The 13,455-nt window shown below is 34.0% G+C and overlaps 1 protein-coding gene across 5 annotated transcripts in view; it reads left to right on the top strand.

The window, feature by feature from the left end:
• The window catches only part of Fnbp1l (formin binding protein 1 like), an 87,835-nt gene that overhangs the window by 61,359 nt on the left and 13,021 nt on the right, over positions 1-13,455 (top strand). For 3 of the 5 annotated variants that reach the window (XM_031375339.1, XM_031375338.1, XM_031375337.1), the window contains exons 6-9: positions 2,244-2,348; positions 4,934-5,062; positions 6,641-6,787; positions 7,717-7,920. In XM_031375339.1, coding sequence (XP_031231199.1) covers positions 2,244-2,348; positions 4,934-5,062; positions 6,641-6,787; positions 7,717-7,920 — 585 coding nt within the window. Of the gene's footprint in view, positions 1-2,243; positions 2,349-4,933; positions 5,063-6,640; positions 6,788-7,716; positions 7,921-9,243; positions 9,403-13,455 lie in introns of all 5 variants that reach the window. The other 2 variants (XM_031375336.1, XM_031375335.1) reach the window with 1 other exon arrangement.

Here is a 13,455-nt window from a genome sequence, read left to right as displayed (position 1 = left end):
AACACAAAAATCCCTTAAAGAACTACAGGAAAATACAATCAAGCAGGTGAAGGAAATGAACAAAACCACACAAAATCTAAAAATGGAAATAGAAACAATAAAGAAATCAGAAAGAGAGACAACCCTGGAGATAGAAAACCTGGGAAAGAAATCAGGAGTCATAGATGCAAGCATCACCAATAGACTACAAGAGATACTTCTATCTCTTGATAGAAGAGAGACTCTCAGGGGCAGAAGACACCTTAGAAAGCATTAACACAACAATCAAAGAAAATGCAAAAAGCAAAAAGCTCCTAACCCAAAACATCCAGGAAATCCAGGATGCAATGAGAAGACCAAACCTAAGGATAATAATAGGTATAGAAGAGAGTGAAGACTCTTAGTGTAATGGGCTAGTAAATATCTTCAACAAAATTATAGAAGAAAACTTACCTAACCTAAAGAAAGAGATGCCCATGAACATACAAGAAGCCTACAGAACTCCAAATAGACTGGACCAGAAAAGAAATTCCTCCCGTCACATAATAATCAAAATACCAAATGCACTAAACAAAGAAAGAATTTTAAAAGCAGTAAAGGAAAAAGGTCAAGTAACATATAAAAGGTAGGCCTATCAGAATTACAGCAGACTTCTCACCAGAGACTATGAAAGCTAGAAGATCCTGGGCAGATGTCATACAGACCCTAAGAGAACACAAATGCCAGCCCAGGCTACTATACCCAGCAAAACTCTCAATTACTTTAGATGGAGAAAACAAGATATTCCATGACAAAACCAAATTTACACAATATCTTTCCACAAATCCAGCCCTACAAAGGATAATAGATGGAAAACACCAACATAAGGAGCAAATCTACACCCTAGAAGAAGCAAGAAAGTAATCTTTCAACAAACCCACACAAACCTAATTCCACCTCTTACAACAAAAACAACAGGAAGTAACAATTTTTCTTTATCTTAATATGAAAATTAATATTACCAACATATCCAAATTGATTGAAATCCAAAAATATGAGGAATTAGAAATTTGTTGACTGTCATCCAATGGTCTCTCTAATTTGGTAATTGGAGAAATAGGTACAAATTGTACAATCCATATACACTTTCTGTTTGTTCGTGCATGACAGTGTCTTTCTGTGTACCACATAATGGACTTGAAATCTTGCTTCTCCTATCTCAGCCTCTCTATTAGTAGTATTGTTTATTTCATGGTTTTACATTATACTATGGTTTTCAGAACAGCTTACATATTTCAAAAGTATTTATCCAGCCAAAAGAAACGTAGACAATAAAACTTAAATCAAAAAATAAATAACGTGAATTAACATTAAGTGTATATTGAAAATCAAACTTGGGTGCATGTGTTTATATCATATCTCAGTTTTAAATAGCTTTTAAATTTTTTTATTTTTTATGGATGAGTATATTTTTATGAATTTTTATGAATATATTAGTTATCCTGAATGTTTTTATGTACACATGTGTGTGCTTAGTGGGCTTAGAGTGCAGAAAGGGTTGTCAGTTCCCTGGAACTGGAGTTCCTGGACTACAAGTCAATCTTGTGGCTACTGGGACCCAACCCAGGGTCTTTACAAGAGCTGGAAGTACTCTTAACTGCTGAGCAATCATAAGTAGCTTTGTAAAAGTAATCGTAATTTGAATTAGATAAAACTTGGATGTGGTGACACATGTACCCTTGCACTCTGAGGCTGAGGCAGGAAGATTAAATGTTCAAGGACAGGTTGAACTACACAAGTGAATTCCAGGCCAGCTTGGACCACATAGTAAAACCCTAGTTTTGTTGATTTAAGAAAAACTCAACACAAAAACAAGTAGTCTTGTGTCTGTGCTGATAATAGTCCTGACATATCTGATAGAAACAACATCAAACCACTTTGAAGAGATATTTCCATGTTTTAACTGTATTGTGCTCCTATGATAAAAAACATGGAAATGAACACCAAAACTAACCAATGAAGACTCATTTATAATATAAATTTTCTTGTTATGGACAGAGAATTAGATATGTTTTAAGTATTAGTTGTGTTCATGTTAATTTTCTTTATTGTCAGTAACCAATAACTGATATTCAAGACATATTAGAATTAATATAAGTTGGTTATAATAATATATTTAGTTTTCCAAATTAGAAAGGACTTTTATTGTTTAGTTCATTTTTACATAATGCACACTAGGAACATTTAAGCTACTTCACAATAAGTTTTTAAAATTTTCTTTACAGAGTAAAAAGAAATTTGAAAGAGAATGTAGAGAAGCTGAGAAAGCCCAGCAGAGCTATGAAAGATTGGATAACGACACTAATGCAACCAAGGCAGATGTTGAAAAGGTAAGAGTTCCAAACTTTCTATAAGGCAGTACTATTACTGGAGTGTATTCAGTGCATTTAGCCAACAGTCCTACTTTGATAGCCAAATATTACATGCATGGAAAGAAGGCATGCTTTTTTCGTCATTATTGTATCTAAATCTAAAATATGCAAATGTTATTTACTTGGTCTGAGAAGGAGAAATAATAACATAATGCCTTAGTTGCATTCATAATGCTCAGGATAAACTGGCTACTAGAATTTTTTTCCTTCCTTATTCCTAAATTGAATAAAAAGACTGAGATACAGCCACAAAGTGTGTAAATTGGGTGTGACTCAGTAGTATTCTTCAGCAGCTTTTCAGAACATAAGCATTGAACTGTCACCATGTTACCTGCTCACTCAGTGAAAGCCTTGTCACTGATTCTCAGCTGGCTATTCTGCAGTGTCATTTACTGATAGGGTTGATTGGTCTTGTAACTGCTGTTTCTCAGTTTCTCCTTTGTTAATTGATAGAGTTCAGTTAGCTCCGCCCACCCCCATCTTTATTATTTCCTTATATAGGCTGTACTCTTATATGTTTCACATTTTGAGTTACATAGACAAATGTCAAATACATTTTTAAATAATAGTTTTGAATAATAATTATTATTCTGAAATTGACTGTAATACTGTGTGTCTGATCACTCCTGATTTTGATTACCTCCCTTGTCTGAGCACTAAGTTCTTGCTAATATGATCTAGGCAACCATGGTGTTTGAACTGACCCCCATTGAGTCCATGATTATCTTGTCTTTACATGTATATTGGTATGAGGATGTGCCTCTTAGAACTTAAAGACTGTATTTAAAATTTGTATGGACATCTTTATCCATTATTAGCTTTGATCCTGCTATTTAAGTTTTTATATCCTAATTTTGATTTTATATTTTCCAACATTATGCCATATTCATAATTGAATAATGTGTTACTCCATAGCATTGTGAGTAGCAACACTGTTTTGTACATGGGACATGTCTCAAAGTTGGCATTCACCTTTAAACACTTCTTTGAGTCATTATCAAATAATGGTTATTCAACTTTGTGTCACAGGCGAATTAAAGTTACTTGTTTAGTGGACTCACATTTAACATCTTCAATTTGTCTACAGGGATTAGCTTTACATATTCACTAAGCATCTTGAAACCTAGATATAATATGGCTGCTAGTTAGTTTGTCCTAACCTTTTCAGAACTTCAGTGTTCATGGTTTAATGTTCAGATATTTGAAATCTCTTTATTATTAAAATATTATACTAGGCTTCAGTTGTTTGAGCTTGTAGCCTTATTCTTTTATATACCCTCCTGAAATCTCTATCCTAGGTGGGACCTGGAGGAGTCCCCCTGACAGGTCAGGAAGACTTGAGGCTAGGACGATTTTGTGGGCTTATCTATGATCTTGGCTACCCTGCTTCCTTAGTTTATTTCCAAATTAAAAGGTATAGTTATAGACTAGTGTTAGAAGCTAAGTAATTGCATCTGTAAAATCTAGCATCTTAAGAGTGAGGGATCAATAGAGCTGGGAATGTGGATCAAGCCAGGGCACTTGTCAGCAAGGGTAAAGCCCTTACATTCAATCCTTAGCAAAAGAAAGGAAAAAAAAATTATGAGGCTTATCAATAACCAGTGTGTTATATAACTTATAGCCCTGATGTATACATAGTATACACACGGCATTCACACTCCTTCCCATCCTCCCTCTCTTCCTTTCTTTTTGCTTTGTTGTGCCCAGGTTGCACTGCAACTCTGATGACCCTCTGGCCTCAGCCTTGCATGTACATGAGACTGCTGGTGTGTAGTGTTGAATCTGGGGAGACCAATTCTTATTTCCTGTTTTTGATCAGTGTCTAATTAGTTAGGGTTTTACTTTAGTGAACAGATACCATGACCAAGGCAACTCTTATAAGGGCATTTATTTGGGGCTGGCTTATAGGTTTGGAGGTTCACTTATAGGCAGACGTGGGGCTGGAGGAGCTGAGAGTTCTACATCTTCATCCAAAGGCAGACAGGAGAAGACTGGCTTCCAGGGAGCTAGGACGAGGGTCTTAAAGCCCATGTCCATAATGATACACTTCCTCCAACAAGGCCACACCTCCTAATAGTGCTACTCCCTGCCAAGCATATACAAACCACCACAGTCAGTTAGGATATTTATCTAGCTGTACTCTCTGTGTTAGAACTAACAGTTTTACTTATATTCTTGTCAGTAAAGAATATCCCTTTGACTTTCTGCAAGAAATTACACATAGAATTATTTTAAGTGGTGCCTCTGGTTTTATAAAGATTGAAAAACTGTTGAATATTACAGTACTCAAAGCATTTTAATCATTATTTACATATTTTATGATTTTAGTTTCATTTATTACTTTCTAAATTTTATAGACTATTTAGATTATTGAAAAGAGGAAGGCTTTCATAGAGACGGGATTGTCATAAGGAGACTGTAAGATCTGGAAGCATTTTCATTAGCTGTTGGGTTATCTATGACACAATTTAGGTTCGGTATAATTTTCAAAAAAAATGAATTACTTTGTTTTTGGCAATCATTTGGACCATTTTTGCCTATAGGCCAAACAGCAGTTGAACCTTCGTACGCATATGGCTGATGAGAATAAAAATGAATATGCTGCACAGCTGCAAAATTTTAATGGAGAACAGCACAAACATTTTTACGTGGTGATCCCTCAGATTTACAAGGTAAGTTTAGTCTAGTTGAGTTGTACAGATTTTTTTTTTTTTTTTTTTTTTTTGAGACAAGGTTTCACTGTTTATCTTCCCAGGCTGGCCTGAGCTCACAGAAAACCACCTGCACCTGTTTTCCCAGCGCTGGGATTAAAGGCATGCACCACCATGCCTAGCTGAAGAGTTAATTTTAAGTTCGGAAAAAAACAGTTTTTTGTTTGGAAATAAAACCTAGGGTTTTACATGATATAAGAAAGCATTTTGCACGATGATACAGCTCCAGTCCCAAAATTCAAATATTAAATCTTAGAAATCAGAATATTTCTAAATTCCCTAGTTATAAAATTCAGTGGTGATAAATTTTATTCTAATTGTATGTGAAAAGTAGATGTTATTATTTTTAAACCACAGACTTTTCTGTGTGTTTATTATTAGTGTTATTGTCTTAGTTTGGGCTTTTATTGCTGTGAAGAGATACCATGACCAAGTTAACTCTTGTAAAGGCAAATGTTTAATTGGGGTTGGCTTACAGGTTCAAAGGTCCAGTTCAATATCATGGTGGGAAGCATGGCAGCATGTAGGCAGATTTGCACTGGAGGAGCTAGTTCTACATCTAGATCCAAAGGCAGCCAGGAGACTAATTGCCACACTGGATGGAGCTTAAGCATAAATATACCTTCAGAGCCTGTGACACACTTCCTCCAACAAGGCCACACCTCCTAATCATGCAGCTCCCTATGATGGCACTATTTATGGCACAAAAATTCAACTTACAAGTAAATTACCTATTGTGTTTGGGGGCCGCTTTGGAGCTTGCTTTAGAGCAGTCTTGTCATCTTGTGATCAAACAAACAAATAAAAAACAAAGGTCTGAAAATAAGTCTCTAGACTTCAGAAAGTAACAACAAAAACTGACCTGAAGTAGAGTTTGAGAAGGTGAGGAGGAAGGCCAGTGCTGGTTGAGAGTAAGTGTGCAAAGATGACTTTTAACTTACCGACCGTGCCTGTCTCCGCACATTTCCCTTAGTTTGGGAATGGGGGAATTTAACACCTGTGCTGCTTTGCTGATGTGACTTACTGTGGGCCTTTCATGCCCTCTGCTCTGAGCTGCAATCTATAGTAAGGCCTGGGTACCTGAATGCCATCAGTTGTGATCCTTCATCTAGCTAGGTCTTCCTCAAGTACTCTGAACCAGTTTAAGGAGTACATCTTAGACTTGTGTCTTATGGATAATTGCTTTAAAAGAGTGGCAGGGATTAATGCTAATGTTTGGTGTTTAAACAGAACATTTCCTGAAAACATAAAACTTCCCAGATTCAAGAGAAAAGGGTGGGAGAGGTGTGGAGCAGAGACCTGGTTGCCAGTTGTGAAATGTTTTAGATGATTTTTAATATCAGTATTAAAAGCCTTGTACTTTCCTCCTTTTATTATTTAACAGGCCTTAGAGTGTAAGAATTATTACATTTATATGGCACCATTGAAAGGTCTAAAAATAAAAGTGTAATATGGAAGAAATATCTTTGGGGAGGTCACTAATGGTTCTTCAGAATAGAAAATTCAATTTCCCTCCTTGTTTGAATTCTGGATTATTAGCAACTACAAGAAATGGATGAACGAAGGACAATTAAACTCAGTGAATGTTACAGAGGGTTTGCAGACTCAGAACGCAAAGTTATTCCTATCATCTCAAAATGTTTAGAAGGAATGATTCTTGCAGCAAAATCAGTTGATGAAAGAAGAGTAAGTACTGTATAATTGTCTCTGAATTAGTGCATGTGGTGGAGTTGTGCATTTGAAGTTAATGAAATGGTTTGGGAAAGGAGTAAAGTACCCTAAGGAATACTTGCTTCTTAATTATACTCTGTGTAAGAAAGCCTTGCATAAGTTAGACTCCTACAATAAGCTCAACTCTTATTCTTTAAAAGAAACTTGCAGCTCTCTCCTTTCATGATTTTTTTTCTAATCCAAGATTATAACCTTTGAACTATGTGTTTAAATTATATTATGCTGATATTCTAAAGAAAGTTTAGAGAAGGACACATCTAGTGTTGTTAGATCAATCTTGTGTTAGTGCTTGAGCTGATCAAGAAACATAGTGTAGAATGGTGATCATGAGGAGGAAGAAGAGGGCATCAGGAGTCAAGGACATAGCCCAGTCTTGTTCTTGAACATAGATCTAGAAGCATCCCAGCTTGGCCAGAGGGCAACATAGTCTTAGACCTCGTTATTCTCAGGAAATGATGACTGAGTCACTAAGAAGCATGGGCAGGTAGACCGGGCATTCTGAGGGGGAAACAACAGAACAGAACTGATTTGGGAAGAGTGTCAGATATGTGCCATGTACTACTTGAGTCCTCATAGCAAGTCATTCAGTGAAGGCTAACAAAGAGCCTATGTGAAACTAACCGAATCCCTAAATTTAATAATAATAATTTTTAAAAAGGCCTTTTAGTTTCTTTAGTTGAGAGTTTCAAAGTATGTGCGTGTTATATTTTTTCACTTGGGATTGATATATTGAATGCTTATTCTAACATTCAGGGAGAAATTATTTTCTTTAATCATTTGGTGATTACTATAGAACTATTTTTTTAAACTTTTATTTAATTTTTTTTTGAAAGCTAATGTATGGTTAACAAAATTGTTTTTAAAAAATTGTTTCTTATGTATAGGATTCTCAAATGGTAGTAGACTCCTTCAAGTCTGGTTTTGAACCTCCAGGAGACTTTCCATTTGAAGATTACAGTCAGCATATTTACAGAACCATTTCTGATGGGACCATCAGTGCATCCAAACAGGAGACTGGCAAGATGGACTCCAAGTCCACAGTAGGGAAGGCCAAGGGCAAACTGTGGCTCTTTGGAAAGAAGCCGAAGGTAAAAAACCATAAAATCCCCATATGCTAATCAAACTCTTACTTAGTAAGTTGAAAAAGATGTTGAATGGATAATAATTTATGACTGATAGAGGAATAATTTCATTCAGCTTGAATGATTCAATTAATCTTTCACTAATTAGAAAACAGTCTTGTACCTTGAGCACTTAATAATGCCGAAGAATATTAACTAAGTTTTAATATCTAGTTAAATTATACATTTTTACAATTTTATTTATATAGAGTGTCAGAATTCTAAGGCAATGTTTTACTGTTACTACTTACTACAGTGGAGATTTAGTTGAAATAAATGATAATCAGTGTCAAATTAGATGTTATATCTTATACTACTAGAACCTTTTATTATCCAGATGCAATTTTAATGAGAAGGGCTTTGTGTTCTGATTAACTTCAGCTTTTAGGAGCCTCTAGTTTACTAAGAGAATCTTGTTCTTATTGTCAAGCCCCAGATTCTGATGTCCTGTTAATTTGTGAAAGCTAAACAAACATAGCTAAACACATGAGCAAATGGAAGAAACCAGAGCTTTGTCTTTCTTGTTGGTTTAGTGATTGTCTTGGACCAGTAAGGAGAGATGTATTCCTTCTGTCTGATACTCTGTAATTTCTAAGGTGTGCTTATTTATTTTAATTTAGTACTTAGATCTTGGACATATGAAAGTATATAAAATTTAACTCAAATTATCTAACTGCTAGTATCTTTAAAAACACATTTATTGGTAACTCAGGCTTTACTTACGCTTTTAATAATATTGTCCAGTGAAGAGGTTGAATGGTGAAACCTCTCTTGGTCACAGCAGAGTAGCCAGAGCAGCTTAGAAAGATGAGAATACCAGTGCTTGTTTAAGAAGAGGTGATCTGAAAGGAAAGCTAGGGGTGACGGGAAGCTTTTTGCCTATTTATAGTAATCAGATACAGTTTTAGAAATATTTTGTGTGATAACTTTAACTATAGTTGATGCCTTTATCTCTTGACAAGTACAAGTTAAATATAACCTATATAGAATCCATTATGATGCTAACATGTTAAAATCCAGAAAAAAATATTTTAGTCTAGGTTATATTGTTCTAACATAATTTATATGTTCTTTATTTTAATCTACCAGCTTGTAAAAAGAAAATGAAATGGTATTGTTTAAAAGTAACTGACTTTTAAAAGATAATAGCTTTAGCAAAACTATGTTTTCATAGAAAACTTTATTTAAAGTGTATTTTGTGAAAATATGTTGCCAGAAATAGAGTTTTCATTTAGGACAAAAAACTATGCACATTTGGCTTATTGATTCCTTTCTTTATTTCCATATTAGCCACAGTCCCCACCCTTAACCCCTACTAGTTTATTCACATCCAGTACTCCTAATGGGTCCCAGTTTCTCACATTCTCCATTGAGCCCGTGCATTATTGTATGAATGAAATAAAAACAGGGAAGCCCAGAATTCCTTCTTTCAGAAGCCTCAAAAGAGGGGTAAGTTTAATAATGGGTTGAAATGCATGATGGCCTAATTGTGTGTGTAGTGTGGCTTTTCAATACTCTCCACCCTCATTATAAGGCTCTCCTATAAAGACACAGTTTAAAATCACCACAGAATTAAGTATAGCTGCCCTCAAGTAAAAACAACTCCTCTTTATAACATTTGAAATGTTCAACCATAAAAAATGGTATTATAAAGAGGGTGCTGGGTACAGTCATATTTTAGCTTTTTTTGTTTATGTGAAATCATATGTCCACCATTGTCTTGTAATGTATTTACATTTTTAAGACTTTCAGTAATTTGTCACTGGAGTTGCTTTTTGTAATGATTTGTCACTAATGCTGACTTCAACAACTTTATAAAATCTTGTTTTGTTGACAGTAAAATGTCAAGCTTGATTTTTATGCCCTCTTAATTTTAGATGCATAAAATATAATTTCTAAGACCTTAATAAAAAAACTAAAAAGCCAATGTGAGTGAAACACAGCTTTGTAATTCCAGCACCTGGAAGGCTGTGGCAGGAAGATAGAATTTGAAGCTAATCTGGTTACATATGAAGTTTAAAGCAGTCTTGGTTATACAGAGAAATATCTCCAAAAGCAAAAAATAAAATAAAAAAAGAAGATAAGTATATTAAATACAGACAATTAATGTACTACTAAATGGTATTATTAAAGTATAAACCCTATAAAATGCTTAGGTATTATTGAGTAATGTTCATATGTAATTTGTTTTCTTAAACTAAATATAAACCTTTTTACTGGAGTTTTCCTTTTACTTTTTATTAATTGACCAGCCTTAGACATCTAGTATTTTAATAGTACTCTGAAAATGAAAATGTATAGACTAGAAAAATTCAAGTGCAGTGTCCCTTAGCAATGACTGTTACACTACTAATAAATTAATGGTACTTCATTATGCTAAGAGGACTAATTTTTGTTTTTCTTGGTTCTGAAGATTGAACCTAGGTCTCTGTGTGTACAAAACACTCTATCACTAAACTACTCGCCTCGCCCGCCACATTTTCACTTTTATGTTTGAATTTTAGGTAATTCTCTTAATCATACAGTTACAATTTAGATTAATTTATAGGCATTTTTGGCCATTTGAAAGACAGGTGCGATAACCATGTATAGCATCAGATCATTAACAGTAATATATGAACAGTGTGTTCTTTCTCTTTTCTTTCTGTAACTTTTCCCAGAAATAAAGCGCATTTTAGACACCTGAAGAACAAAATTTATTTGTTTAGGGTGAGATCACATTTTTTATTCTAAACTCTTAGGACAATATGACAAATTTCACTGATGGCAGTAATAGCAGACGAGCTAGCTGTATGTGGATAATAGAGGAAGTTCGTGACCCTTAGAAAGGTTCCTCACAGATAAGTTTATGTTTTGTGAACAAGCATCCTGTCACTTTGGAAAGCTTGTTATTCTTGTGTGAGAGACTTTATTTGGAATTTCTTTTGCCTTGGTTATAAGGTAGAATTTTTAAGTTGCTTCTCATAGAGATACATAGTAAATTTAATAATGTGGAAAAATATTTAGTGCAGTTTAGAACTATAAGGCCTGGAGAGAGAATCTTAAATGTGTAGCATTCTTATTGAACAATTTGCAGTTAGAATTTTACAACAGCAACACTTAAAAACTGTTAGCTTACCCATTATTAGGTTTATTTCATATGTTGCTTTAAATTGTCACACATGTTTTTATAATTCTGGGAAACTGAAATCTCCATGTCTTGGTTGTCATAGTAACTAACTAAAGGATCAGAGGACAGAGCAGGGAGGAAAGTGTTTATCTTTGGGATTGAAATTTTTGTATTTTGACTGATATTTCAAAGTTTACTAGATAATATTTGAAAATTAATACTAGAGATAAAGATGTTTTCTTTCCATTCAAGAATTCCACAAAGAAGTAAGCCCTTAATAAACTGTTTTTATGTGTATTTACATGGATTTTTCAGTCCATTAAGCTTACAGTGTAGGTCTTTGGACAGCTTCTAGCTGCTGAGTTGTTCCTTCAGTTCAGAAACTGTTTTCTGTCTTGTTGTCTTGTTGGGTATTGTGTTTCCTAAGTAGCTTTTCTAAAACACATACATATAATAAATATATACAAATGTTTACTTTTAAAGAAAAACTGGTATATGAATGCAGTCTCATAATTAAGGTTTTGAAAAGTGTTATATCAGAACGATGGTTTTGAATTTGACAGTTGGGCCACTGGATCTATTCAAGGGATAAGGTTCTACAATTCTCCTCTGTGATCTCAAGTTCTAAGTGGGTGTTTGGGAAATACACCCAAACTTGACTGCTTAATACACAAATTAGCATTTTTTTAAAATCTCTATAACTACTTTCTTCTGTTTTCATAGACATTCCTTTTTAAAGTAATAGAATTACCTAACTTATAATAGGAGTCCATGTTTGTGTTTTAATTATACATAATCCTACAGATTTCAGAATACAGTTCCCGGGGTTTTGGCCTGTTTTAAGATGAAACACCTGATTATTTTCATTCCTTTACATAATGTTAGTTCTCCTGCATTTTGCACTACCTTAAGATGTAGTAGATATATGAAATTTTCTAATTTTTAAACTTTTTATATGAAAGTGATATTTTTATATTGAACATGTTTTAAAACCAATATGTTCTTATATAGAACTTTTTCAGTGAATTTAAATTTTTTCTACTTAGTAAAATTAGATAAGCTAAAATAGAAACATTTGCTATTTCAGCTATAATTACTCTATTTTCTCTAAAAGATAAATATAAATTAGGAAATTAATTATATCACTCAGTAGTGAAAATTAGTATAAAAGATAAAGCAACTCAGTTAACTATTTTATTCTTTGTCATATACAGTTTTGTTAGTATTTAAGAATACCATTGATATCTTTTCTTAATTACCTGTTCTCACTGTGAATTTTGTGATAGCAAAATAAAATGACTTCTTTTTCTTCTTTAAAGTACTGACAGTCTAAAGAATGTTAAGCGTAGTTTAGAAAGACAATGGATAGCAAACGTCATCTTTTTGTCATCATAATAAACATGGCCAACTCATCAGAGATAAGGGGTAGATATTTTTGCTAGATATTTATTAAATTTCTTTAAAAGTTTTATGTGAAAATTTTATCTGACATATTATCTTTCCTTAAACAAATTATGATTTAGAAAACAGGGACTTTTTTTTTTTTTTAATGAGGGATACTAAGGATTGAGCCCATGGCCTTGCACATGTGAGTCAAATAGTCTACTATTGACGTGTCCCTAGGCCCCCTAAATGCAGGAATTTTAAGACAAGCTAAATGTGCTGAGTGTGAAGATTTGTAAAGTTGAAGGATATTCTAGGCCACTGTGTGTATGTGCACTTGGTGTGTGTTTGTGGTTGTGTGTGATCCATTCTGGGCCACTTGCAGAATCCTGGTGTCAGAATGGTGTGTGATATGTTCATTCATAACAACACCTGTAGTTGATCTCTTCAGACTCTGCTCATGCCGTGTCTTCTGAAAAGGTAACTCTGGATTCAGGTTGCCAAAGGGTGAAATTGTAAATTTAGGGCTATTTTTCACACATGTTGACTTCAGGATAAATGCTAAAAAATAGAAAACTCAAAGTAAAACTCAAACCTATACCTTTGAGCCTAATCATATAGAGAGAATTTGATACTGGGTACCTCACTTGTTATTTTTATTTTTTAAAAAACAACACCTTAAGAATGTTACCTTTACCAAACTTAGATATGTTTAAACCCACAATAGTGTCTGGATTATGAAACTTCAGGAAATCATGCTTTCTGTGAGGCATTGAGAAGGACATTCTGGAGTTTAAAGATTTCATAAATTTCCTTTTAAATGGCTAACATTCGATCTTTTTCAGTCAGCACATTTCAAATATCAGTGCTTCTGAAAATGAGTGATATGAGTAAACTCCTTCACAAAATTCTTCTTAAAAGAAAATATGGTGGCAGGATGGTATACTGTTTTGAGTTTTAGTAAATTTAGAAAATATCTGCCCGTTATCACTGTGTGCTTTCCTTTTTTC

Source organism: Mastomys coucha, unplaced genomic scaffold (genome assembly GCF_008632895.1).
Source record: "Mastomys coucha isolate ucsf_1 unplaced genomic scaffold, UCSF_Mcou_1 pScaffold16, whole genome shotgun sequence".
Lineage (NCBI taxonomy): Eukaryota > Metazoa > Chordata > Mammalia > Rodentia > Muridae > Mastomys > Mastomys coucha.
The sequence above is the reverse complement of the archived record's forward strand: the minus strand, read 5'-3'. Positions and strand labels throughout refer to the sequence as shown.